This window comes from Physella acuta, unplaced genomic scaffold (genome assembly GCF_028476545.2).
Source record: "Physella acuta isolate Inbredline_101_S28 unplaced genomic scaffold, ASM2847654v3 ptg000041l, whole genome shotgun sequence".
Classification (NCBI taxonomy): domain Eukaryota; kingdom Metazoa; phylum Mollusca; class Gastropoda; family Physidae; genus Physella; species Physella acuta.
Genome location: NW_026731561.1, coordinates 278,484 through 306,469, shown reverse-complemented (window position 1 = coordinate 306,469; position 27,986 = coordinate 278,484). Strand labels below are relative to the sequence as shown.

The 27,986-nt window shown below is 30.4% G+C and overlaps 1 protein-coding gene across 4 annotated transcripts; it reads left to right on the top strand.

Moving 5' to 3' along the window:
* The first annotated feature begins 777 nt into the window (after positions 1 to 777).
* On the top strand, positions 778 to 26,308 carry LOC131944064 (serine/threonine-protein kinase 26). Of its 4 annotated transcripts, none has more exons than XM_059304545.1 (16): positions 778 to 891; positions 3,727 to 3,813; positions 4,017 to 4,094; positions 4,480 to 4,713; positions 4,872 to 5,037; positions 8,001 to 8,158; positions 8,283 to 8,468; positions 8,577 to 8,713; positions 9,087 to 9,177; positions 12,308 to 12,448; positions 14,172 to 14,246; positions 18,641 to 18,718; positions 18,900 to 19,091; positions 21,863 to 21,922; positions 22,062 to 22,294; positions 22,495 to 26,308. In XM_059304545.1, the coding sequence occupies exons 2-16, from the start codon at positions 3,796 to 3,798 to the stop codon at positions 22,502 to 22,504; spliced, it is 1,857 nt and encodes a 618-aa protein (XP_059160528.1). In that variant the 5' UTR covers positions 778 to 891; positions 3,727 to 3,795; the 3' UTR covers positions 22,505 to 26,308. The 4 variants fall into 4 exon arrangements, with proteins under 4 accessions (XP_059160528.1, XP_059160538.1, XP_059160517.1 ...); XM_059304555.1 differs by lacking the exon at positions 778 to 891 and adding an exon at positions 918 to 1,146 and having other exon boundaries at positions 22,548 to 26,308; XM_059304534.1 differs by lacking the exon at positions 778 to 891 and adding an exon at positions 920 to 1,146.
* The last annotated feature ends 1,678 nt before the right edge of the window (positions 26,309 to 27,986 follow it).

The following is a 27,986-nucleotide window of genomic DNA, read 5'->3' as shown; positions in this document are numbered from 1 at the left end:
ACAGAGGAATTTTCGAACGTAGAAAAATGCGCAAAAAAAAAATTGCAGACAGAAAATCGCACACACAAATCGTGTGTACATATGTGTGTGTTTAAGTCTGTATGTGTGTGTGTATAGGCTGCATATGAAGATATATTTCAGACCCATTTCTTTGTAGTCTTTTGAGATACCGAACCCACCAGTTTCATAAACGCATTCACGTTTTTTAAATAGTTCTGTCGTCCGAACTGACAAAATCCGATCAGCATTTCATCCAGACTTTTTTCTCAGTTTTCTCAGCACTTAAAATTTTCGGGGGGGGGGGGGGAGTTAGACTTTTTTTCGGGTCGGGGGGGGGGGGGGGGGCGGACACTGTTAAAAGTATATATTTTCTATATAAATTTCATTTCGTTCGGGGGGGGGGGGGGAGTCGCCCCCCCCCCCCCCCAAGAGATACTGGAAGAAACTCTGAATCCAATTGTGAATCTTATGCGTCAGATGTGTTTTTTGACCTCCGTCGAATTCCTGAGACGGACTCTAGGGTTGGATCGAACTTAGGTTAAGAACCACTGGTACTGTCTATAAAAATGTATATTTATCACTTAGATCTAGATCTAGTAGGCACTTTATTCCTTTGGCTCATGCAAATTCTAATATTCGATGCAAATTATATTTATTACACAAGTTATTTAAAAGTGTGGTGTAGATCTAGATCTGTAATCTATAGGATATAGATTCTAGATCTAGACTAGAGACATATTTTCTAGGCCTAATGGACAAATAATTTGGTCTAAAATTAAAATGTCAAAGGTTAACTTGGCTTGGCAATATACTTAGATATATTATTGAGCACAATTCTATCAAGTTTAATTTATGTGTTCTGTTCATTACAAGTACCTATTTGTTACATAAGTATGTTGTCAAGTTTTCATACTTTTAAGTACATCTAAATAAGGTTTATTTTTTGAGCAAAATGTTGGAACTACATTGAAAAATCGGATACATAGTGTGGAAAATGTCACACCCAAGGAGCAAAATGGCGGAAGCTATTCGTTGACGTCGATGATCTGAATGAACAACAATAATAGACTATAATAATATGATTCACAGTTGATTTACAAACCTCTTATAAAGATTTAACAAACTCATATTAAGCTTATTAAAAAAGTAAGATTCTGATATCATGCAGTTATTAAGTTAGGCCTATTCTTTTTGTGTTAACTTAATTTCATAAATTTCTATGACTGAGACTGAGAGAGATGAAAGACGGAAAGAGTCAGAGTGGATCAAGATGAAAAGGGGAAAAGGCAGATTTAGAATCTAGATCTAGAATCTAGATCTAGAGTAAATCTAGATTCTAGAATCTAGGAATTTTAAAAACTGTTGATCTTGGTCCGTGCATAGACATAGCCTAGACATCGACTCTAGATCTCTAGTTTAGTAACTTTAGTAGTGTAGTGTTAGTCAACAATTCAACAATAGTCAACATTTTATGATTTTAAGTTTTAAGGCTCAGGACTCAGGAGGGTCCAATGATTGTGGGTAGGGTGTAACAGTGTAACTGGAGGACAATTCTATTAAAATCTGAGATTTAGAAATCTAGATTCTAGTAAGAATCTATTCTAGTCACTAGTCTTGATCTAGATCCATATTCTAGATCTAATCTAGATCTAGATCTATTCTAGATTCTAGATCCTACATCATAGGACAGGTACACAGTACACTGTCTTTCTTTTCCTAGATCTATATCCTAGATCTACATTAATTAGGCTAGATCTTAAGACTTAGAAAGTCTAAGTCTAGGTAGACTAGCCTAGATCTAGGTGCTGCGGAGTGTAAAAAAGAATAGGGCCTACTAGATCTAGATCTAAATACTATTAATAGTGATTAAGAAATATTGAAACTGAGACTCACAAAACTTGAAAGCTTTGCACAGCAATCTATTCCAAACTTTTTTTTATAGTTTTAGTTTAGTACAGCTTAGATATATTTATAAATCTAGTTACTAAACTGTGTAGTATGGTTGAATGACTAGATAAGAGTGTTTGGCTGCTAGCCTGAAAGTCTCAACTTTGGATCTTGGTACAGACTTGTGACTGTAGAATTTAGGATGCCTCTGAGTAAACTCATTGCGGAAAGTAAAGTCGGCTGGACATAGTGCTGACCAGTCAGATCACTCTTTCCTTTTAATGCATATGATATATATGCCAAGGTCGTCAAGTCCGTCAAGAGACAAATGAACTGTACTTCATCTGCCCAGGATTGCTAGGTCTAAACAGAAACTCTGAGAAACTACTTACTTAGTTATGCGTAGGCCCCTATAGAAAATAATTTTAGTTAAAGTGAAAGAACATAGCATAATCATTGTTTGACCACTATCAAAACATATATTACTCATTATATAGTAGGCCTAACAAATTACTGAGCAAAATAATAAAAGATTTGGTTCTAAATTCTAATTTAGTTAGGCCATATGCATATTATTATTTAATATTAAGACCAACCCATATTTCCAATTGGCTAAGAATAGGCTTGTGCCCAGCCAGTGTTAGTTTTAACTATTAACTTGGAATTTGAGAAAATCCCCTTCAGATTCTTACTCCCTGTTAGTTCAATTAGTACTTTCTTCTTCTTCTTTGTTCTAATGATTCCCTCCAACACGATTAATTATTACATGTACATTTTGTGTGCCATACAGGCAGTTGAACCAGATTTCAGCCTGTTTTTCTTTTTGCCTTTGCTTCCATAGCTTTTTTCCAACCAAGAACAAACTACTACTAGGCAGAAGTTGTTTGATTTTGGAGTTGTCTATCCTAGATTAGTGGCTCAGGAATTTCGGTTCAGCAATCACGAGCTTAACCAACCCGACCATGCCGACCTCCCATTTCAGTTGTAATCATCATCTAAAGATTCAACAGTTAGGCCTAATAATTACTAATATAGAAAATATGAAGTTTTGGTTACACCAGTGTTAGACTTACAGGCATTTCCAAAAATAGAGTTTTTTTTTTATTAACATTCCTTTATTGTATTGTGGCATTATTGGACATTGATATTAATAAATTAGCATTGATTTTTAATAATTTACACTCTGATTTAAATAAGCATATTTCACAACAACTTAGTTTTTATAATAATAAATCACCAGCTGCTGTTAACACATTTAAAAAATGATTTACCTCAATGAAATTGAATAAGTTACCGTGTGGCTACAAAGGAAAAATGATGAATGATGATGACCGTTTTTGTCACTAATTATACTAAAGATGTAAAATTAACTTTTAGATATTACTTTGCAATGGAATAGGTTAAGTAGAGAAATAATTTAACTTAAAAATTTTGCAAGGCGACCTATAATTTAGCTACCTTTGTTAATAAACTTATTTCAACTGACATTTTTAGTATTTTCATACAATAGACTTGAAAAGTTGGTTCCAAATGGTTTAAAATTTTTATTGTCAGAAGACATATTTTTCAACCAAAATTCAATATTTTATAACATTTGTGTAACAAGTAAAAAAATTACTTCTGGTTACTTTAAAGCTAGAAATAGTCAAAGACTTTTTGAAAATATTTGAATAAATTCTGCTAATAGTCATTCTTAACAACTTTTCAACGTCTTATATTCGATACAAAATTATATAAACTAGTGAAACTAGTTCTATAATTTTATCGCATATTTTAAATTTTTTAAGTATGATTAACAGACTTTTATGCCTATTTCAAAATGTATATTCTTTTTTCCAGCTCATGATCAGTAAGTAGTTTGAAAAATCCTGAATCTATCAAGAAGTTCAAAGCAAAAAAATTTAAGAAATGATGGCTGGGCAGCAGGTATTGAATTTAGTATATGTCTTTATAATTATAAATTAAGCAATATACAAATGAATTTGTCTTACTCAATGTGCAACTGTGTATAATTATTTAAGTTAAGCTCTTGAAAAGTGTGCTTGCTCCATCCATATTACCTTGCATAATCAAAAATTGTGGAAGTATTCTCTGAGAAAATATATTTTGATGCTCTATTTTAAAATTAGATTATGGTAAACCATGGGCCAGAGGATCTTAGAGTAAAACATCAACCTGGAATGCGCAGTACAAACAGAGATGTTCATGTATGTATGAACAATGTGTTATTTTATATTTTACTTATTTAATGACATTACATTAATAAGCTAAAAAGCTGTTTTTATACCAATTGTTTATTATTTGTAGCTCATATATTCAGATTCACACAGTAAAAACCTGTAACATTATGTTTACCATAAAAATAGATTATCATGTTTCATGCAAATTGAATGTAACTTGTTCTGACTGAAATTTTTTTAAGTTAGGTAGAATGTGTAGTTATTAATTTATTATTGAGTTATTAATGAATTTTATTATGATACCATCCTGTTTTTGACAAAGTTATGCTTTAAATATAAATACAATTAGACAATTTGATTTCACAGATTTGATTTTCAAAATTATATTGTTTTATTAATTTTTTAATTTCAGGGAAGACTAAGTATTGATCCAGAAATTAGATTTACTAAACTTGAAAAAATTGGAAAAGGGTCTTTTGGTGAAGTATTCAAAGGAATAGATACAGAAACTAAAGAAGTTCTAGCTATTAAAATAATAGACTTAGAAGAAGCTGAGGATGAAATTGAAGACATTCAACAGGAAATAATGGTTTTGTCACAGTGTGATAGTCCATATGTGACCAAATACTATGGATCATATCTTAAAGTAATTTCAGAACTGCTTTTCCTAATAAAATACTTTTCTCTAATTTGTTGTTCCTCTTTAAAGTTTAAAAATTGTTTGCTTATTTTCACAAACCAATGCTCAAAAATGCTTTTGCATCCATGTATACAAATTTTTAAAAATTGCTTTATATCTTACAGGGTTCAAAATTGTGGATAATTATGGAGTATTTAGGAGGAGGCTCGGCTTTGGATTTGATGAAGGCAGGAACCTTCACTGAAAATGATATTGCTATAATTCTTAGAGAAATATTAAAAGGATTGGATTACTTGCATTCTGAAAGGAAACTTCACAGAGATATTAAAGGTTTGTTTTATATAGTGATCATTATAGCTTGTTCTATACTAATTTAAAAATTTTCTTCGACTTCTTAACACATAACTTAGCTCCTTAATGCCTGAATCGTGTTCCAAGCAAGTACAAAAAAAATTTGTGCTGATTTTCTCTCATTATACTGACGCTGAATTTGAGGTATATTGTTTTTTAATTTTGACTTATTTTTTATGCTAATTATGGTATGTCGCAAATTAGTGACATCGGGCACAATGGACCAAACAGTAATTTAAAAAAAATTGTCTGGGCCATTTTACTATTTTTACTGACACTGATACATGTTTCTCTAAATATCCACGTACAAACAATAGAATATTACAAACTAAACATATGGACATGCAAGGAGATGTAGACTCACTTGTAAAATTCATGAAAACTATAGTTTAGTAGCTGAGGCATAGAGTCACATAACTTCTGCACCTGCTCACTTTTATAAATGGGTATTTTGAAGCCTTGCTGTCATGGTTCTACTACACTTCCTTAAATGTGTATTGCCTTAGTTGTCCCTGGTTACGCCCTTTTCGTGAACTTTAATTCAAGGTCAACTAATAAAGACATATTTCTCATTTGACCTATATTTGCTATACACACAAAGCACATGAACAAATACTGTCAAATAATGATAGTGTTCAGCTGTTGCATATTCTTCCATGCTCAATGCAGCTGCTGTGGGTTCTTAGTGTCAATGCTGTTGGTACTCAGTGTCTCTGGTGTGAGTACTCACTGCTATTGTTGATAATACCCAATGTTTCTGATTTTGGTGCTACTGCTGTTGTTGCTACTGCTGTTTTACTCGAATGAGACTGCTATGGATTACCTATGACATGGCTGTAACTACATATTGCCACTGCTAAAGGGTTCTCAGTGCTAAAACAGTGGGTACTGAGTGTTGAAGCCATTTGTACTGAGTGTTGAAGCTGTGGGTACTCAGTACTCACTGTTGAAGCTGTGGGTACTCAAGTGTTACTGCAGTCGGCTCTTGGTGTCACTGCTGTGGGTACTCATTGCTGGCAACGTTGGCAATGGATAACATTGCTGTGTGTACTCACTCTTAGCAGTGGGTACTCAGTGTCACTTCTGTGAGTACTTAGTACTGAATCTGTGGATGCTCAGTGTCATTGATGTTGGGAAGATGTGGATACTCAATAACACGTGGGTATTCAATAGCACAGCAATGGATATTTTTGTCAGTATTCAACCTGTATGTATTACAAGGTGTAGGTCTACACTCAGTGTTATTATTGTCAAGGTCACTGTGAAGACCTTTCTTCGGTGGTATCCAGGATAGTGGGCCACCACCCCACATCCTGTTGTCTATTTATTTTTATGTTCTCCTAATATTTTACAATGCTATTTCAAAGTTAAATTCGTTATATTGTACCCAGCATTATTCCAGCATCGCTCTCTCTCCATATACCAAGGTCAGTGAAACAGGTGAACTCTACTTCATGGACCGTAACATTCTAAAATGTACTTATATATTATAGGCAAAGACAATTTGTAAATCCTTTATTTATTTATAATCATAATTGAAGAAATGACAGCTTGGTGAGGCTTCTTATTTTGCTTTACCTGCTAGGCACCCATGTACAATTTTATTTCCTGTTGCCTGATGTAGCGAAAACGCGACAATAGTATTTTTAAAAATAAAAATGGACCACTTATTTAGTACTAATAATCAATTTAAGTAGGCTGAATTCACTAGGTCATAAAATTTACGATGTATGTGAGTCAAGAGAGTGACGTCATAAATTTCAACTTGACAACGTGACCATTGGTACCGATACAACCGTCTGGATGTATCCAATACACAACCACCAGCAGCAGTAGGATAAATGTACCGTACCTATGCGCATATGCTAAGAGGTTAAACAACCGTCTCCAGAAGTGGTCACAAAAATATTCATCCCTCAGACACCCATATAAGACACTAATCTATCTATATATATATAATTCTCTTCATGGAGACCATAGAAAACACCACGCAGCTTAGCCACCATCCTCATCCCCACCTGTCAGGTGAGCTGTGATTAACACGTAAAACACAGAAATTTTGATAAACCTGTATTTAGAATTTTTGCCTGATTATAAGTCCCATATTCCGTATATGATGAAGTACTGAGGTGTAAAACTGAAAAATTGGATGTGATTTTTTTTTTTTTTTTTTTGCTTGATTACAATACTTCTTATATGAGAAAGTGAAAGTGAATACTGGTGGTGAAATCTTCAACCCTCCAGCAACTTAAAAAAAATACAGGTTTTGCATAGATGGTTTAAAATTTCATCATTACATTTAAAAATTTAAGAACTACAATATACATTAATCAAAAAGTAAAACCATGGGTTTTTTATAAAATAATATCTATATTCCATGGATACAGAACTGGCAAATTAAAGTCTTATGTTGATCTAAACATGAAGTGTGAATGCTATATGGTCTACTGACCCAATGCAATGCAAACTATTTTTAAAAGTTTTTTTGCAAACTAAATATACACAAGTACCTTTTATACGTTTCAGAATAATACTCATTGAGGATTTTAATTACTTGCTGCTTTATATGGAAGTTCATTGGCTATCACAAAGTATCTCACTGTTTAGATTGGTTTATACCTCTTAAAATCAGTGCTAGCATAAGTTTTAAATTTGTATCTATATTTATCTATCATCAGTATTTAAATCAGAATTCCGTTCAAAGAAATCAAAGAAAATAATCATAATTAAAATATTCTGCCGACATGCTCATTTGTCATTCCCTAAAAAGCAACAAATTCTATTTCTATAAAATGTCTGTTGTCTTCCAAACATAAACTTACATAGTAAGTTATGTTGATGCTTTTTTTGCTCATGCTAAGACTTCTGAAATTTTCATTAATTTTGTTTTACATGTTAATGTTATGAAATATATTTTTCATTTTAAAATTTTTCTTTTTAAGCTGCGAATGTGTTACTGTCCGAGCAAGGTGATGTTAAACTTGCTGACTTTGGTGTTGCTGGTCAACTTACCAATACAACAAACAAAAAACAAACTTTTGTGGGAACTCCATTTTGGATGGCACCTGAAGTTATTAAGCAGTCTGCTTATGACACAAAGGTTTTAAGAAATTTTAATTATTTACCTATATATCAATTCAATTATACAATATAAACATACACTCAACTAAACATGCCTGTACATAAATATAAATGAATAAACTAAGTTATATTTTTAATTCTAGGCTGATATATGGAGTTTAGGAATTACAGCCATTGAATTGGCAAAGGGTGAACCTCCCAACTCGGAACTTCATCCCATGAGAGTGCTTTTTTTGATTCCTAAGAATAATCCTCCTCAGTTGACTGGGAACTATTCCAGAGCATTTAAAGAATTTGTGGAGCTTTGTTTAAATAAAGACCCTAACAATGTAAATAAATGTGCTTATTTTAATTACTTAGTTATGTTACTATTTATGCTTAAAATGGTAAAATATAAATTAAATTTGAGTACTTTAAAAAATGTTTTATTTTACTAGAGACCAGTAGCGAAAGAGTTATTGCGTCATCCATTTATCCGTCGTGCTAAGAAGACTGCATACCTTACAGAATTAATTGATCGCTATAAAAGATGGAAAGCTGAGAAAGGGCCTGACAGTGATAGTGACAGTGATGGGTAGGCTGTAGTAAACATTATAACTTGTGTATGTAAAAAATAAAATTTGTAAATTGCAGAATACAAATTTAATAGCTACCGCAACTAAGTTTAAAAATAAAATTGAATAAAATTTTAAAAATATGATTGTCATTTTGAATTATTATTATTTGGAATTACATTTTAAATTAATATGAAATTTTTAAAATGATTATTTTCACTGCACCATACAAAAAACTTACATTCTGTAAATGTATCTATAATTCAAGTCCTATTTCTGTTTACCTATATATTTCTGTTTACTTACTTACTTTCTAAACTTCTTGAAATTTTTCACTTTAGCTTAAATATGAAAGTTTTAAAAATGGAATAGTTATAAATTTGCTTGTTTTAGATCGGGAGATAACAGTGATGAAGAGGAACTTAAAGACCAGTGGATTATGACAATTAAAGAACACAAACTAAATGGATTACAAAATAATGAAGTAAGATTTTGACTTTAAAATTTCTTTATGTGTTTATTTGATCATTTCTATAACTGTTGATCATTGTCATAAATTGAATTCTTGACTCTATTAATTCTTTAGCCACTTGCATGGTTAACTATAAAACATTCTGATCACTTTAAGTGGCTCAATTAAAATAAAATTTAAAATAATCAGTTTTGTCTCAGAAGTGGGGAAGGGGGGTCTTGTGCGAATACTAAATGTAAAACTTACAAGGAGACTCATTTAAATACTCATGTGGTATTGTATTTTTGCAAATTATTATATGTGGATTTGTGTTTTTCCTTGTTATTTTAAACAGATTTCAAAATCTTAATATATTTATGAAGTATGTAAAAACTTGGCTTTGTTGATAACGATTATTCATACTTTAGTCTAAACCTATAAGCATAAGCCTATTGTGTGAGAATATTTTTAAAAATATGTAAGTGCTCTGAATTATTTAATATCTAGAAAGAAAGAAAAACATTTATTCCCAGTTATAGCACCTTGGAATGAGTTATAATTAAATCCATTTGAATTTTCATTTCAAACTAGCATGCCCGTCCCCCCACGTTGCCATGGGGTTAAGGTGATACCAATACCAGGAGACCCTTTTTTTAGATTGTTGAATTTCATCCACAAATAGTAAATGTACACTAACAGTATGACAATTAAAAGACAAAAAATATAAATTAGTTTACAATTTTTTTTTTTACTTTTATTGAGGAAAAGGTGTAATTTAGTTACAATTTTACCTATTCACATAAAAATAAAAAACAAAAAAACTAGTTATTAAGTTCAATGATATAATAAACACTATGACAATTTTTTGTCAATGTATCTTCAAAAATAAACTAGTTATCCACATTAACATGACTCGTACTCCCAAATTCAGGGAAATTTGTCGGATTTTGTCACTACAAGTACAATAAAAGTAACTTATGCATAGTATCTAATATAAAAATTGTCATTTTAAAAAAGAGGTTACTAAAAACAAGTATACCAAATTTCATTATCACCAATACTTGTTATTTTATTGACCATGATGTTTTAAAAAATAACAAAAACCATGAAATGGAGAAAAACGAAAAAAAAAACCCGACTTAAACAGCAGCTAAAAGCTTACAGATGATAACATCATTAATTGTTTTATGGAAACATACAACATATGATTAAAAATAAATCAAATATGCATAAATAAAAGTAAAAGAACATTTGTAAAAAATATTTCTAAAACTTTTTTGACAAAAAAAAACAGAATTAAAAAAAAAAAAATCATTAGAACACCCTGCTAAATACTGTGGACCCCCCTTTAACTGTACTAGCCAATCAGATTCCCTTATTTCTGCATCTCTAACTATTTCCCTCCTCCTCTTCACCCCAAATCTAATGGCACTATCCGTTTTATAAATTCTAATGTCCAGACGTTTTCCAAATTTTTCAGTTTCCTTGCCCACCGATAACCCCAAGCCTAACATAAACTCCCTAGAAGCCCTAGACCCCATATGAAATTCTCCAACCCCTATAACTACAGCTGTTTCAACACTTTGCCTTTGCACAAAAATGTGTTTGGGACACCTGGACCATATCAACGAGTGGATACTTTAGTTGACGTTGTGTTTTCCTTGTAGACACCTGGTCAACAATTCATCACTCGACATTCCAGTAGCCAGTGATGAAACCACTGCTCTTCTGTTAATTTCATATAGTGTCACATTTTTGAAATGATGTAACTGCAGACACCTGGTCAACAATTCATCACTCGACATTCCAGTAGCCAGTGATGAAACCACTGCTCTTCTGTTAATTTCATATAGTGTCACATTTTTGAAATGATGTAACTGCATTTGTTGCATGACACAATCAAGAACAGAGCAATTCCAGCACTTTTGTATTTGTTGCCATCGCAGGACACAGTAAAATGTCCATCGTTACATTCTGGCATGAAAATTTTTCAGAGGTCGAATAGCATTGAGCTGAATAATAGCTCTTATAGATGCTATGTCAACAATATCCACTGAACTAAAAAGGGATCTGGAGGCAGATGCTGCTGCAGGTGTGGTTAGCTCAACAACTGGTTCAGCAACTTTAGGGGCGCCGGCAGACTTGCCTGATTCAATTTATTGAACGACCATAATGCCCCAAATCGCACACTGCAGGGGGCCACACCCCCCCCCCCCCCCCCCCCAAGTTTCATGGCACTCAGATGAACTATGTCGAACTTTTTTTTTTGCTTTTTATATATATAGATAGCTTGGGTCTAAATTTTTGTAAGACTAATCAAAATATCTTGTTTTTTAATTTAGTTATGCCTTATTTGTTGTTACTAGCCTAGCAAATAATATATTTGGGAGAATTTTCTCTTGAATATTTTTAAAGCATTAGCAGAAATCAAGCAGCATGTGCTAGTCTGATTATCAGGGTTCTACTGAATGTGCATGTATTTATAAATTTGGAATATTTTTACACACACAAATGTTAAGTTAGGGGCTGAATTTTAATGTCAACACCTTGTTTGTTTAATGCATTAATATTCAGGAGACGCTCCTGTATTTACCTACTTATATTTATATATTGTGAGCATCCTATGTGGCAAAAAATTACACTGCTTTTGATATTTGCAGTTTTACATATTAAAAAGATTTTAAGTGAGTTTTTAACTCTTGGAATAGCTAAATATTTTGTTTAGTCCTCTGCTTGAGAGCAAAAAATGAAAGCAACAATATCTGAATATTCAATGTGCTAATAATCTCTGTGTCCAAGTTAATTCTTTATAGTTTCAGAATTTGCACCAAGAATTTATTTAAGCTTAACTTGCCTTAAGAATCCATAAGAAATTGAAAATAGCAGCATGTTTTCTTAATAAAATATAATAGCTTCAATCATGTGTGTTCTGCACTTGCCTAACATGAAACCTGTTCCAAAGTAGTATAAATAGAATGGTAACTGTTTTATCAAATGTACAATTTGTAACCATCACTAATTTTCAAATAAAATCATCACTAATTAGTGTTTATCTCTGACACAAAATATTTTCACTTAGTCTTGTGTACTGTAGTTCAAGTAGACAACAATATTAAAAGTGAAAGTTATGTTTTTAAATGATGTCCATGACACTTTATTTTAGAATTCACCCAGAAAGCCGACTCTTAGTCCTAAGAATCAGGCTCCTCCTGCACCTGTTGTACCTATCGTTACACCCGCTACAGAAGCACCACCTGCCCAACAGGATCTGACTAACAACTTAACTCCTGCTATAGCAAAGGCTGTAAGTTTCAAATTAGTTGCAGCAGTGGCTTTTTTGACAATTTTTTCCCAGATATCTTAATTATGTGAGGCACACAAACTTTCAAATGCACTCCCTGTTGTGTCACCTGTAAATTAGTCTAATTGTGAAAAAGTTGAAATATTATATTTACTAGATCAAGGGATACCTCATGAGTTAATAGTTAATGCTATCCCAACTTTCTATGAAAATAATTTAGGGGTATATTTGCAGAAGCTCAACCAATAACTTAATTTGTGTGCCATTTTAAAAATTTTCTTAGCTATCTCAAATTTTTAGTAGGGATTGTTTCAACATATGTTTTCAGCCAACATTCAGACAAATAAGCAAGAAGTAGAAAAAAAATCTTGGCCCTTAACAACAGATCTGTCCAATAAAAATGGACAGAAAAGTGGTGGATGAAACTTAGTAGATTAAAGGCAGTTGCAAAATTGAAAGATTAACCATATTATCTAAAATCTAGACCACAATCTCTGAACACACAAAATTTTATTAAAAATTTTAAATTGGAAATATTCAAGAGAGTCATCTGTAATTTTAATCTGCATTATCATTTACAAAGGCTTGATCAGTTAAAAACGTCTATACCAAGTTCTATTATCAACGTAAATGCTAGCTTTTTAAAATTAGGCCTTTGTTATCAAACGATAGACTTTGTAAAACCACTGTTCCTTTGTTATATTATGTTTGTCTCCTGCTGTTTCTGTTTGAGTTGGACCATCTCTCACAACATGCTTTGTCTTTTAGATTTCCATATGTTTAAATATGTAGAAGAAAGATTATTATTAGTATGAATTTTTCTTAATTCTTTCATTTTTTTTAATGATGATATACCAAGAGCTTTGTCAAGTGCACAACAGATATAACGTACCCATTTTTATAATTAGTTGTAGAATTGGAAAAATAAACTTCAGTTTGTATCATTGAAATTGCTAAGAAACTTTGTAAATAAATGAAAACAAGACCTTGTATCTGTTTTTTTGGTGGACATATTTACCATGGCACCCATTTGAAAACTTGTTCTTCTGACATCCTGAAATAGACTGGTTCTATTTTTATGATGGTATCAAATGCATGCATTTCAAATTTCTGTATGAAAGTTTTTGTTGTAAAACTTACTAAACAATATTTCTAAAAGTAATCTTATCAGTAATGCTTGTGTGTGCTTTTTTTCAAAAACTTAGCCATTCCTGTGTTTTATATGGTCTGCTTGATTTTCCTTATTATTTTAATTCCTAAAACCTAATGTAATCAATGTTAAAAAGTTAATATTCATTTATTATTTTAAAATATTAATTACAAAATCAACCAATTTAATATTAATATAAAATTTCTTACATTCTTTAAGTGATTTTTTTCTTAGGGCTTCCCAATTATTTTAAGGTTTAAAAAAACAGTAAATACCCTTTCAGATCACTATCAGAAAGAGGAAGTAGAGTTCATTGGTTTCTCTAACCTTAGCATATGAAAGATACTATGAAATGAAATTGTCAACACTATGCTCAGCCACTTTTACTCTCCTAGACTAGTCAGGTACACTTCAGCATTGGGTGGATATGCACATTCTATGGACTTAAATCCATGGAACCGAATGTGAGACTTAGGTTGTAACCATACACCTTACTGGGCAACCAAAATATATACTAAATTGTTTTGATAAGTCTTATACCTAATCTTAAAGTTGTTTTTATCTTATTTTAAACAGCCAGTTCATCATGGACGAAGTGATTCAGACCCAGCTAAAAATCAAGATGTTCACGGAAGCTCTAGTAATGAAATTGTGAGTATTAATTCATCAGTAGTGATATTTTGTTTTTCAGCCATAACATAAAAATTTAAATTAGCTTGGCTTAACTCATATTGACTTTTGCATAATAGTGTTAGTAATTTACCGATCCTTAGTGACATGTTTTTAAAAATTACAATTACCTAGTTTAAAATATTTTTGTTTTAAATATATTTTTAGGCTATATGGGATGTATGTATGAAACTCAGGTCTGCTACATATGAGACTAATTAATTAAATTGCATGATCTTGAATTTTTCCCCATGCATATCTCAAGTTCATGACTCGCTCTTAATATTTTAAATAGCTACTTCAATATGTTTAAAAAAAAAATATCAGTTGATAAGTTGTGTGAATAGCCATGGTGATACAAGCATATTGCACCTTGCTTTTTTCAAGTAATAAATTTATTCCAATGTGCACACATTTATATTAGAAATTAGCATTTATCGAAATCAGCATTAAAAATGCTGGACTACACTAAAGTCAGCCTTATGTACGACTCAATACATATGAATTTTTACAAATTATGTATAATTTTTAAAATTTTTATATTTTTTTAATCTAGATGTGTATAGAAGTGTTTATCAGTTTATGCACTTATTATTTCTGCTTTTTTAATGAATAACAATGCTTAAAAGCATTGTTAATTGGGTATTAAAGATATAATCTTCTTTTACAATTATGGTGTCATTTATTGGAACAGATGTAAAGAGGGATATATTAAAAGTATTGAAGATGTTTTAATTTATTTCTTCTTTTAACAGTTAACTGTCCAGGCTTTAATGTTTTTACTCCCCAAGCAAAATAACAGTGCATTTGTCAAAGACCCCTATATTTTAAAATATCCACATACATTAAAATCTTAAAACAGAAAGCATTATTCAGGAAATTAGTCCTTGTCCAAATAATTTCAGCTAAGCCAATGCAAAAATTTAATTTTAGTATAACAATATAATAGTTACATATTTGGATAGAGGCTGTCAATCTGATTATAAATCAGTTTGAATTTTTAAAATTTGACCATAAACAAAAAAGTTATGAATTTTTAGTAATTAAAAAATAGCAGTTTTTTCAGACAACCGGGATAGACCCTTTAATTAAGAGGAAAAATACTTACAGGATATGGACCAAATTTTTAACAATTTTTCACTAAAAGTGGTATATAAGCAAGAAGACTATCAATTGATGTAATATTAAGATATTTTATAGATTTTTGTATGCTGAATCCAATGATGGTATTTTAAAAGGTGTCCTTTGATTACATAACCGGTTAATCTCATAGATTATTGGCAGATTTTTGTTAGAACATCTGATAATCCATGTGATATGAAGTAATTTTTGGAATTTAACACTATTTCAATCTATAATAAGACATTAACATATGTTGAAGCTAATGGTGGTATTTAAAATGGTCCACCATTGTTACATAAATTGAGTTGATTTCAACACACAGTGTACAGACCTTAATACAACATTAACCAAATCCCAAAACAACTGATAAGATAATTATTGTAAAACATAATTTCAAAGTAATTTAGTAAGAAAATAGTTGTTTTCTAAAAATTTTTTTTATCTTTTTAAATCTTTTTATTTTCATGTTTAACCCTTTGAGCCCTGGCCTCCCTGGCCTAGTTTCTCCCATTTCCTGAGCTCCCAGGGCCAAACCGATTTTCACTTATCTGCTTCTAACTTTGCCTATAACTTTTGAACCGTTTGAGATAATCAGATCAAATTTGATATCCAGATTCAGGATCAAACCCCAAAGCAGAAAGATTCTGAAATTCTTTATTTGTTTGCAATGTATGAACAGAACAATGTATATAAATCGAACACATAATTATTGTTTTGATAGAACATAGAAGAAACAAATTTACATTTAGTAATTGTTTTGTTATTATTGATACCTGGCCATACTAGTTCATCGCCAGAAGTCCACTTTTGTGTGATAACTTTCAAAACAGTTATCACTGCCGGACCCAATGCAAAGAAAAACTTAGCATGTTTTGCACCAGTAAACAGTTGCTTTTTTTTTTCGTTTCAGCAAGTCTTTGTCCTTGGCACCACGTGCATCATAACGTACTTGAACAGTTTCATTGTCACTGTCAATTTCAATGTCACTGAGTTCAGTCTCAAATTCAACGTCACTATCATCATAATATAGACCAGGAATATTATCTTCTTCGTCAGAATCAATAAGTAGTTGTATTGCCGTAGATGCAGTCATTCTACTTCTTTTGTTGATATTTCGGTCTTTTGCTTCATCTTTTGCACTGAAGTCGATAGCCGTGGCTCAACTTTGCGTTTCGGCGGCATTGCTACGAAATGTAAACACTTACACTTTTCCTAAAATCTATTTATAGAATCATAATCACGCACTAAAAAGACATTTGCGCAGTTTTAGTCAGTCTTCCGCTAATTATATTTAATTAGACGGTATATCGGCCGCTAGGAATATGACGCTAGATCATCGGGCCGGAAAACCGGCTTTTCGGACATATATGCCTAATGTTGAAGCCGGTTTACCGGCCTGGCGGGCTCAAAGGGTTAACATATCAGCATTCAACACTTTTCATTTTATATTGCTATAAAGTGATGTAATCACTCCTGTATAACACTAGTTTTATCTATTGTTATTTACCATATATTTTATATTACTGTTTCATTGTGAAAGAGGATAAAGCTAGGATTGTGTTTCAATTTTACCTAGATATTCAGAGATAGTAAAATCAACAAATTTTGGCAGTTGTCTGCATTTTTATGAGACTACTATTTATTCAGTATGTCCCAGTACACAATGCAGTGATTGGGATACTCCTGATTTATAAAAATTGATATGATGGCCTTTCTGATTTGTGTCACACACATAATGAGCAAAAAGAAAATACAGTGCCAAGTCACATGACAAGTGCTTTTGCCAAGTTCTTTTAGTTGAACTTATCTATGTGGCTAAAACCTTATCAGTTTTAATAGAAAAACATTGCCTTCAAACATTTATTAGTTTTTCTTTCTTTAATCAAACATCAACTCAAATAAATGTACATAAATACTTTAGTCTGTATTAATAAAGTAAGAGTAAAAGTTTTGCATTGTTTTTAAAAATAAATGTTAAATAATGATATTAGGTCTGGAATAAAAAATTTGGTATGGAAAATGCCTGATCTAACATTTAAAGTGTAGTATATATGCATCTTGAAATGAGGTACATTTCTATACAGCACTTGTAAAGTATATAGTTCTTACCTGTGCATGTACATAATTACTTATGATTTTGGTAATCTTCACTCCGGCCATCATAAAGCCAGCAGAGTAAGTTTTTTCACCTGCTGTAACACTGGTTTTGAAATTCTGATAGGCTTTTAAAATGTTTTGTCTGTTTAAATGTAGTAATATTAGTTTTGGCAGGTTTTTAAAATATTGTGTCCATTCACATGATGAATATTAATTCCTAAATTCTAACACTTATATTTGAGACATATGTCATCCTTATGGTGTATTTTTTACTTAATCGTATACAAAGTATAGAGAAAGTATTGTAATCGTGCAAAAAAAACAACAACACGAGATCTTTGCAAATCTCGACGTTTTACACCTCCCTGGGTCGGAAAAACATAGTTTTGCAATCTTGTCCGTGTGTGTGTGTGTGCCTGTAAACACGATAACTAGAGTATCGTTACAGCTAGGTTGATGAAATTTCATATATAAGTATTATATCTAATTTGTAGATCCATATCAACTTTTCAGCGATTTCCGATAACTGGAAGAGGAACTTTTTCTACTTTCAATTTTTCAAAAGCCTTTAACTTGAGTACTATTTCAGATAGATAAATGAAATTAAATATATAAGTAAAAGATCTAATTCTCTGCCTTCTATCAAATTTTGAGTAACTTCTGTTGACCGGAAGTAGTAATTTAGGCTATTTCCGATTTCTCAAGAAACGCATGTGAATTTCTAAAGCACAAATAATATTCCGCACTATTATACACATTTTATCTGGCATTCACTTGGTGTGCAATTCTTTTTCTACGAGATTCTATTCTATTTTAAAAGTTTAAGTAATTAAAAATGGATTTAAAATCATGCCTATATTGTGATGTGCCATCTCCCATAGTGTCATATAAGAATATTCGAGAAAGTTTAGGGCTAGGGGAGATCACTCCTGGTTTATTTTTACTTAAGTTCCTAATACAAGGAAATGACCCCAATTAAAGTTTGTTTACTGTTAAGTTGTAAAAATATAATCAATTTTGAAGTGCAAATTTTAATATTTTCAAATTTATTGCTGTTGTACCGCGCTTACAGCAATTTAAATGCTATTTTGGCAACATTCTATATCATTTGAACTTAATAAGACTAAGGCTTATTCCTTTAAATGCTCCACTTACAGGCTCCTAAACACAACCGCAGTCGTTCAGATAACTTAGTGCCTTTAGCCCCTAGTTCTAGGTATACACATGTAACGCAAGTAAGTTTTATATTCCTTTCATTTTTGTTAAGCATCAACAAAAAGTAACTTTTTGAGAATGTCAAAAGAAAAGAAAAAATTCCAATAGCTTTGCTGCAATTTAATTTTTACAAACTGCACATAATTAGATTGTTCCCAGTTTTTAGACTAGTGATTTGATATTATCTTTAATTATACGCAGCCCTTAAATGAAAGGCCAAAATCTCAATATGATTTGCCAAACTATGTCAACAAAAATACCAGTAACAAGAGCAGTAGCAGCGCTGAGATTGATTCTCATAGGCAACCCCCACATCTTTACAAACATGATTTGCAGAAAAGTAACCCAACAACACCTCCATTTGGAGGTTATCAAGTTCTTCCTACTGCAGTTGTGAGTCTCGTAACCTATAAATACAGCATGTTTTTATATTCAGTAATTAGCATGGTTATCATTAATAACAACCATGTATTGTAGAACAACCCATTTAAAAAATAATTTAAATTATCATTGAAACTAACATTTGATAGGGTTGTTCTGCATACATCAATGTAATGCAAGAATTGCTTCCTGCATATTAAGCTAAGAACTTTAACTGTATGGGTCTTTTTTTGTCTTCATTTTTACATTTCATTGCCCTGCTTTCAATAAGCTTTACAACAGTAATAAATTAAAGTATGTTTTATGTTATTGTCAAACACACCCTTTTTTCATTTAGCAGTTTCAACTTTAAGAATTTGATAGTAACTACAGCTAGTTAAAAATTAAAGACAGCATGCTTTTTAATCTAAGTTGAAATACATTTGAAATTATTTATCTAGATAACAAGAAACATAAAATGAATTGATTAATGACATATAGTGCTCTGTTTTATTTTTTAATCTCTAACTTGTTTGTTTCCTTACAATTTTGCTAAAACTAACTCGAATAAATAATACCAAAGGATTCTTGCTTTTAATAAATGAAGTTAAAGAATTCAGCAAGTAGCTACTCCAGAGCCATATGTGGCTAACCTACATGTCAAAGTTGATTACATTAATTAAAAGAAAAATAAGTTTAAATATAGAAATTTTTACCCCATTTCAATTACTTTATAAACCAAGTACTTACAACATAAATATCATGAGCACATATTGCTGTTCAATATTCCATTCTGTCTTTTCCACCGCAAATACTTCCATCTGTGTGACTAACATATTCTCCCAAAATACATTTTAGCTGATGTTCATAAAATGGCTCTTCACTCATAATATACTGTCAACATGTGTTTTTATTTATGCCTTAAATTGTGCATAATAAATTATTAATAAACAGAATGGTTCCTGAAAGAAAATCCTAGATCTTTTGATTGCTCTTACTATTAGATAAATTTATTGGAATAAACTAGTTATTAGAGAGTATGAACAATATTTATGGCTTTTGTAGTGCTAGATTCAAATTTTAAGTTTTCAGACTAAATACTGGTACTTATTGATTAGCTGTGCATCATATTTCTATAGTGCCTTTACATTATCCCAAAGTAACATTTCTGCAAAGGAGCGTAACCCATGTATGGCTACAGCTAATTATTGAGAACCTGTATCTAGTACAAATAAATGTTTGCCTACATAAAATATAAAAACTGCTTAGTACTGCTGAATTAATTGTTGAAACTACCTGAAGCAGTAAATTATTTCTTCAATTAATCTTGGGGGGAAAATGCCTTATTAAAAGTCTGAATTATACTACAAGTTTGTATTGTGTGTATCATGTATGTACATGTACACATTTGCATTCAGGTAAAATGTACATGTTATAGAAACTGATTTCATACATTTATAACTTGTTTTTACTTTTCCCTACCCAAGCTATTTCTAATATGGTTACTAATTCTTACTCCTGCTAATCTAAACACTATTTTAAATTAAGTAATTTTTAATTGCTATTTTTAAAACTTTAGAATAGGCCTAATCAATTTGCTTTACTATTTAATTTAATTAATCACAGTATTCAACAGTATTGCTAGTGTGTAAGATTGGTTTATTCTGCTCTACTTTATAAGTTTATAAAATTGATGTAAAAGTATACTATATTCTCTGAAATGTTTACAAAACCTAATATTAGGCATATAAAGGATGTAATGTGCTTTGTTTTAATCAATATTAAAATAATATTTTAAAATGTATTTTTAAATAGCAACACATATGTGATTAAAATATGTTCCTGCTTACCATTCTTACCTTAAATAACCAACTAACTCACTTTTTTACAAGCATTCGCTAAGGTTTATCGAGGCCTGTGTGAGAAGTTTGTGGTCAAATCTTGTGACTCGTTATTGACGTGTTTCTAATAAAGAATCATTTTTTTAAGCTTTGCAGCTTAGTGCAATTGCAATGAAAGAATAAAATCTTATTTTCAATCTAATAAGATATTCTGTACATCCATACAATTTAATATAAAGACAACTGTATAAAATTACTGGGAGATAACTAAAGGGGAAGCTGGAGTTGACTCTGGTTGTATGTTATTGTTTAACTTTGGTGGATGGTAATTAGGTGCAGATAATAATGGTGTGAGTACTTTTTATAAAGAAATAGTCAAGTTGATCATGCAAATAGCAAATATTTTAATTATGAGGGATGTTGACATAAAGCAATCAGCTTTGAAAGAATTATGTATTAACTACTATTATATTTTTTAAATATACAAGGCTTTTTAAAAACAAAAACTATGGACACTTGACAAATAAAATTATGTACACTGTTCTCTTCCATTTTCTATTTGAAATTTTATAAATAAAAAAAAAATACCCTGTTTATAAACTTGAGCAGAGGCGTTAGATTACCTAACACATTAAATATATTTCTTTTGTACCACTGTTTTGCTAATTCTTAATAAGATTAAAGATTTTTATTTGGATCTTTTTTAAATAAAGACAGTAATTGTTGCTATTTAGTAATTTATTAAAATTATGTAAAAATAAAAGTAAACTCTAAAAACAATAAATACAATTTTAAATAAAGGAATTAGTCATGGATGAAAAATATATTTCAGAATATTTACTTGTGGCCTAATTACATTATTACCGTAAAGCAAAAGAAAAATCTTCCACTGTTTTAAATATTACAGTTTTTAAAACCCTTGCATAAATAAATTTAAAAAAACATGTTCTTTTTTATCTACAGCCTTCCAGAGTTCAACCCTCACTTAGTCTAACAACTGCAGTTCAGCCAATTTTAACACAGGTTAGTTTTAAATTTCTTAATTTAAGCATTGTTATTCTTTACCTAAGGTTTATTGTTAAAAGAGTTTACATAATACATTGTTTATATGAGAAGCTTCTGTATATTACATTGACTTCTTGTGTTTTTATTGTTGTATAAGTTACAAGAAGAATACAACAATGAATTTCGAAGAATTGGAAGACCGCTGCCTTTATTGGAAGTTATCAGGGAGTTGCAGAATGCTTTTGACCTTGCTGAACGGTCCTGTCCAGGTCTTACTGATGATTTAGTCTCTGGAATATTTACTAGACTCCTGGTAACACCATCATCATCACAAATGCTGCTACAGTCTCGAGAAGTTGATGCCAAACGAGCCATGGAAAAAATTAAAAGGTGAATTTATTTTTAATGAAAGCTTTTTTAATGGAAAGTATTTACTTGAGGTGCTGTATTTTTAACTTTTTTTAATGAATTAATTAAAAGTTAACAAAATTTTAATCTTAATACTTTTGACTTTTTGAGAAAAGTTTTTTTTTTTCTTGACTTTACTGATCTTTAGATGCATTAATTTTGATGTTTGAACTTTGTTTTAGATCAATATAAAACTGTTGTGAGAAGCATGTACAATTTCTTCAAATCTTCACAGATAAAGTATTTTCAAAAAAAAAAAGCTAGGATTCATTGGCTCTAACAGGAATCTGTGAAAGAAGATAAATTCACTATTTTAAGTACTTCAATTTCATTTGTTTAAGCTTGTAATAGAAACGAGATAAGCCAATTATTTCATAAAAATTAAAACTTGCATACAATTTTTCCCATTTCCCAAAAAGTTGTTTAGAATTGTTCATAGGTTAAAATGTCAAATTTTATTGGTTAACGTTAGTAAAATTAATACTTATTGAATGTATTCAATTATTAAAATTTTTAAAAATATTATTTAAATTATTATATGTATGAAAACCACATTTAAATATGTAGCTTTACCAACAATTTCCTTTAAATATTTAGGTTATTATGTATTTGGTGTAATTCTGCAATTAAATAAATAATCTTGAAATAAGTGTTCAGTAAACCATCATATATTTAAACAGTTAGATATTTTAAAACATTATGTTAAACAAGCTCTGGTTTTTTTAATAGCAATTTTTCAGTTATTTTGTTTAATTAACTGTAGTAGTTTTAAATAATAATGGATATGTTATTCTGCCTGGCCAAGTAGGCAGAGTGCACTATTAGATTTCACTTGGCTTTCTGCACATTTGTTTTTATATTCTGCTGTACTGAATTACAGCATATTATCTTCTATGTTTAAAAAATAATATAAACAAGCAAATGTCTTTTTGAACTGACAAGATTAAGACTTAAAAATGGTCCTTGAAAAAATGCTAGTTAATTTAAAAATAGTTGGTTTTGTCAATTAACTGAATTCTTTTAAGTATTGTTTTGGTAAGATGTAAGGTAATTAGGAGTTATAAGGGTATATTTTGCTTTTTGTATATCTAAAATTTAATTTTTTTATATTGAAAAGTGACATAGGTACAACAGTCAAATAATCTTTTTTTTTAAAATTATGAGATCATTAATCCATTTTAATTTAAGGACCTATTCTCATTTATGAATTTGAGAAAATATTGATACTTATTATTGATTATTAAACCTCATCGAAAAGTTTTAAAAGTATATAAATGTTTTAACTATTTGTTAAAACAAAATGTATTAAATAATTTAATCTTTATTGGTAAATTTCAATTGTGATAAATTTAAGCAAATATGAGTTTATGTTGCTTTATAGAGCTTGACTTGAAGTTCAACAAAGCCGTCAAGTAATCATTTCAGAGGACATTGATTCAAATATTTCTCATGCTGTATATAGTTGCTTTCTTTTTTATAACTAATAAAAATTATCTTAACTGAAAAATGTGTCATTGTATTGAAATGGTTAAATTTAGTAACAATCATATTACCTCACTGTTCAAGTTTTTAAAAACAGGCTTTTTTTTTCTGTTATTTTTTTTTAAAATGTGACTAAAATTTTAATGAGTCTGGAAATCATTTTTATATTGAATGATTCCTACAAGATCAGTTGGTAAATTGTGAAATTACTTTCTTACTTGGTTTAAAATTAAATGCAATATTCTTTCTATTATATTATTTTCATTGTGTTGCATTTTCTTTATTTATATTCTAGAAAAGAATATTGTATATTAAGTTTTTTACATTAAACAAGATTAGTTTTGATTTCAGTTAAGTTTGTGTTAATTGATATAACTTTCAAAAACAATAACATTTTATGCCAACAGCTCCATGCATTTTCTATTGGTCCATGTAACATTCATATGAAATTATTTGTGGACAAAAATTGTTTTAGAATTTTAGTTTATATATATTCAAATCTAATTTAGCTTTTAACTTTTCATTGGGTTTAATAGTACAAATCTCCAATCTGTCATAACAATCTGATTGCAAACACACTATGCATTTATATTGAACAATTTCTTTATAAATATAACAATTTTCTCTATTTGCACCATGTTCCAATATTTAATCATTTTTTAGTATTGTGGGAATCTATTACAATCGCAGGGTATAAAATTTCATAAAATGCAAATTTTAAAGATGTGTTTGAATTTTTAAAATATTCAAAAGATAAGCTTGCAAGGATACCCTATGTTAATTTTGCAACAGCTTATATTATTACAAACTGTTATTGTCAGCTTGTGGTTATTTCTTTAGTTTATATCGACACATAGCTATGAAATCATGTATAAGGCATGGCTACAATAATATTTCAAAAGGAGATTATTGCTTCTTTTAAAATTAAACGAGATTACTATTAACTGTAGTTCATTTACAGCAGGTTGTTACATGTTCATACCATTCCTATTTATAATGCAGTAGAGACAAGTGTGATATATGGACAGATTTAACAACTACTCTTTTAAAGATCTTGCATTTTTCTCTCTTGTTTTGCTGTAATAATAATTATGGAGAATAGGTCAGTTATTAAATTATAAACCAAACAAGAAATTCTAATTACATAACTTAAAGTGATGTTATGAAATATATAGACAATGACATATTTCAATTATTTTGTGAGTCTACTTAACATAAAAGTACCACTTATGCATGACAGGGAAGAAAGTTTGGCGCATTTGAAGAAAACTATCTGGCTATAACTTGACAATTTTTTGCTCTTAAATTAGGACACTAGTTGTTTAATTTTTAAAGTAAGCCTGACTTGGTTTGGTAGAGGATGAGCATAATTTTGTTTATTTTAGAGTTTTATGAAAGGTGGCTGTAGACACCTTGTCTTACTGAGTCCAGCAGTTTTTAATTACCACTACATGGAAATTTTAAATTATATTTTTTAACCTGCTCTTGCTGAAATGATAGAATATTTCTCATTCAATGAGAAGTCAACTATTTTTGAAACAAAATATTTGTATGTCAAAGCACTTTATTTCCTTACACAAAGGAGAACCGATTATCTCCTAGTTATACTTCCAGTCTAGATAATATAAAAAATAAGGTGGCTCTAAAATCAAGTTGACTGAGCCTCCTTCTGCCAGAGCCAACCAGCTTTACTAAATAGAGTATATATAATATATATATATGAGAGAGAGAAAAAATTATTAAGCTTTCTCATTAGGTTTATGGTATGTCATATCATAACTACAAATTTACTGTATATTTTGAAATTAACATCTCTGTATCTCTATATATTGTGTGATACTTTCATACTACATTCCATTTTTGTGTGGATTTAGACTGAAATATACTGATATATATATATACATATATATATATATATATATATATATATATATATATATATATATATATATATATATATACATACATTATTATTAGATCTTGAATGTGGAAATCTAAGACAATGTGTGTAAATGTAATACAAATTTATGTGACTTATTATCTATTCAACTCTTGAAAGTGAATATAAATTATAGCCTTAATAAAATATGAATGTAAAAAAAACAACTGAGATTGCAGAATGTCTTTAAATAAAATTGTTTCTTTGAAGGGATTTATCTCCTCATGCCTTAAAAATGGCCATCAAAAATTTGTGTGATAACATGATGAATCCATGAATAACTGATTGTGATCATATTATAACCATTAAGTTTTCATTTTAAACATTTGTGTCTTATTTTATGTTCACAATTTGAGTGATTTAACTGCATAGCATTTGTTGACTTTGTTGAATTTCCTCAAATGATGTGTCAAATTTTGTGAAAAATTGACATGTATATAAAAGATTGTTTAAATTGTGCTTTAAATTACATACATAAAACAAACCAGTCTGTAACTATAATTATAAAAACATAAAATTATTCAATAAATATGTATTTATATTACATTGTATGATTTATAGAAATAAATATTACTTTGGAGATAGCTTTATTGTTATAAAATTTGTAATACTATACTAGTTAGAAATGTGTGACCATATTATTAAATTGATGGTATGTATGCAACTATCTTCATTACAAAAACTTGCTTAAGGTGTTTGAAGAATTTATTTAGTTTGTCAAACAATGAATTAAAAAATTAACTAATTCAAACTAAATACAAGCAAAGTAAAGAATGCTAAGGAATAGAGATGGGAGAAACAATTTGTATTAGATAATAATAATCATTAAAAAAGTTTAAAAAAACCCACGTTTTCTGATTGAACTAAAAAGTAGAAAATAAATACTATACATCACAATAATGCAAGCGATCACTCTACTATAAGCAATGAAAAACGTGGGGTGCCGAAGTAAAAGTTATATTACTATTGATTAGATAATACTATTGACTTTTATTAGGGAGCTTGTAGAGAGTCAACAGTATTAGAAACTGTAAGAAAATCACGGCGCCCCAAGTTTTTCATCGCTTATAGTAGAGTGATCGCTTGCATTATTGTGATGTATAGTATTTATTTTCTACTTTTTAGTTCAATCAGAAAACGTGGGTTTTTTAAAACTTTTTTAATGATTATTATTTTCTACTTTTTAGTCTTTGTCTGTTTGTTTGCATTGAAATCTTGCTATCGATTTTATCTTTTCACTTTTTTTGGGTAAACGAAGACAACTCGTAAAAAGACAACTCGTAAAAAACGAGAGACCCTTTCTTCTTCGGTCTCAATCGCAAGTGAATGATTGTCAGAGGTTAGTTGATAGCGGTTAGGACGAGGGCTGGTTACTGACTAGAACACATAGATTTGAACCCGTGTCGAGTGGGATAGCAATCGTGTGCCCAACCACTCGACCATATCGTCTCCCCCAAACTGGCCACCAGTGGTAATAGTTACCTCCTGTAAGTTTAAAGTCGGTTCAAACTAAATTATCTGCCCCTAAGCCTGTCACGACGTGGGATCGTTCGCTTCACTGCACGCGGCAAGAGAGAGGCGAGCTACGCGTCGCTCGTTTTTTTTCTAATGGCTCGCAGAGGAGAATTATATATATATAGATTATATAGCGGTCTAAAATGCTCAATAAAATGTTTCCATTGATCAATTTAGTAATAACAACAATTGAATATTCTATGGTCATCCAAAAGAAAGCTTCCCTGAAAATTTCAGCGCGCTAGCTAACTGGGAAGTGCCAGAAATTTCGATCGCAAGGTTTGATTGGAAAAACAAACAAACAGAGAAAGCAAGTTAAAGAAAACGTGGGAAAAAAGAATTCCTTTTGTTGCCCAGGGTATTCAATTAAAATGTAAAAAATAACAAACACGACTGACTAACCATATTTTGCAAAGATGACCCTGTGAAACAGGTAACAGTGTAGGGATTTGAATAAAAGGATTACTGTTTAACTGAAACATGCCTTGCCCAAGTGGTTATATAATTACAACCCTCCACCACTGCTAAAATGGGTTATGCAAACCACCACTCTTAAAATGGGTTATATAGCTGTCCACAACTGCTTAAAAAATGGGTTATACAAACCTTCACAACTGCTAAAATGGGTTATGTAAATCACCATTGATAAAATAGGTTATATAAACCTCCACCATTGCATTCTAGATAATAAATTTCACACAATACTATTAATTGTACCCAAGATCTACACGCGATTCG

Excerpts from the sequence above, each read along its gene's own strand:
- LOC131944064 (XM_059304545.1), top strand. Across the intron at positions 5,038-8,000 it reads ACTTCACAGAGATATTAAAG|CTGCGAATGTGTTACTGTCC; the intron begins GTTTGTTTTATA and ends TTTCTTTTTAAG. Across the intron at positions 18,719-18,899 it reads GGTATACACATGTAACGCAA|CCCTTAAATGAAAGGCCAAA; the intron begins GTAAGTTTTATA and ends AATTATACGCAG.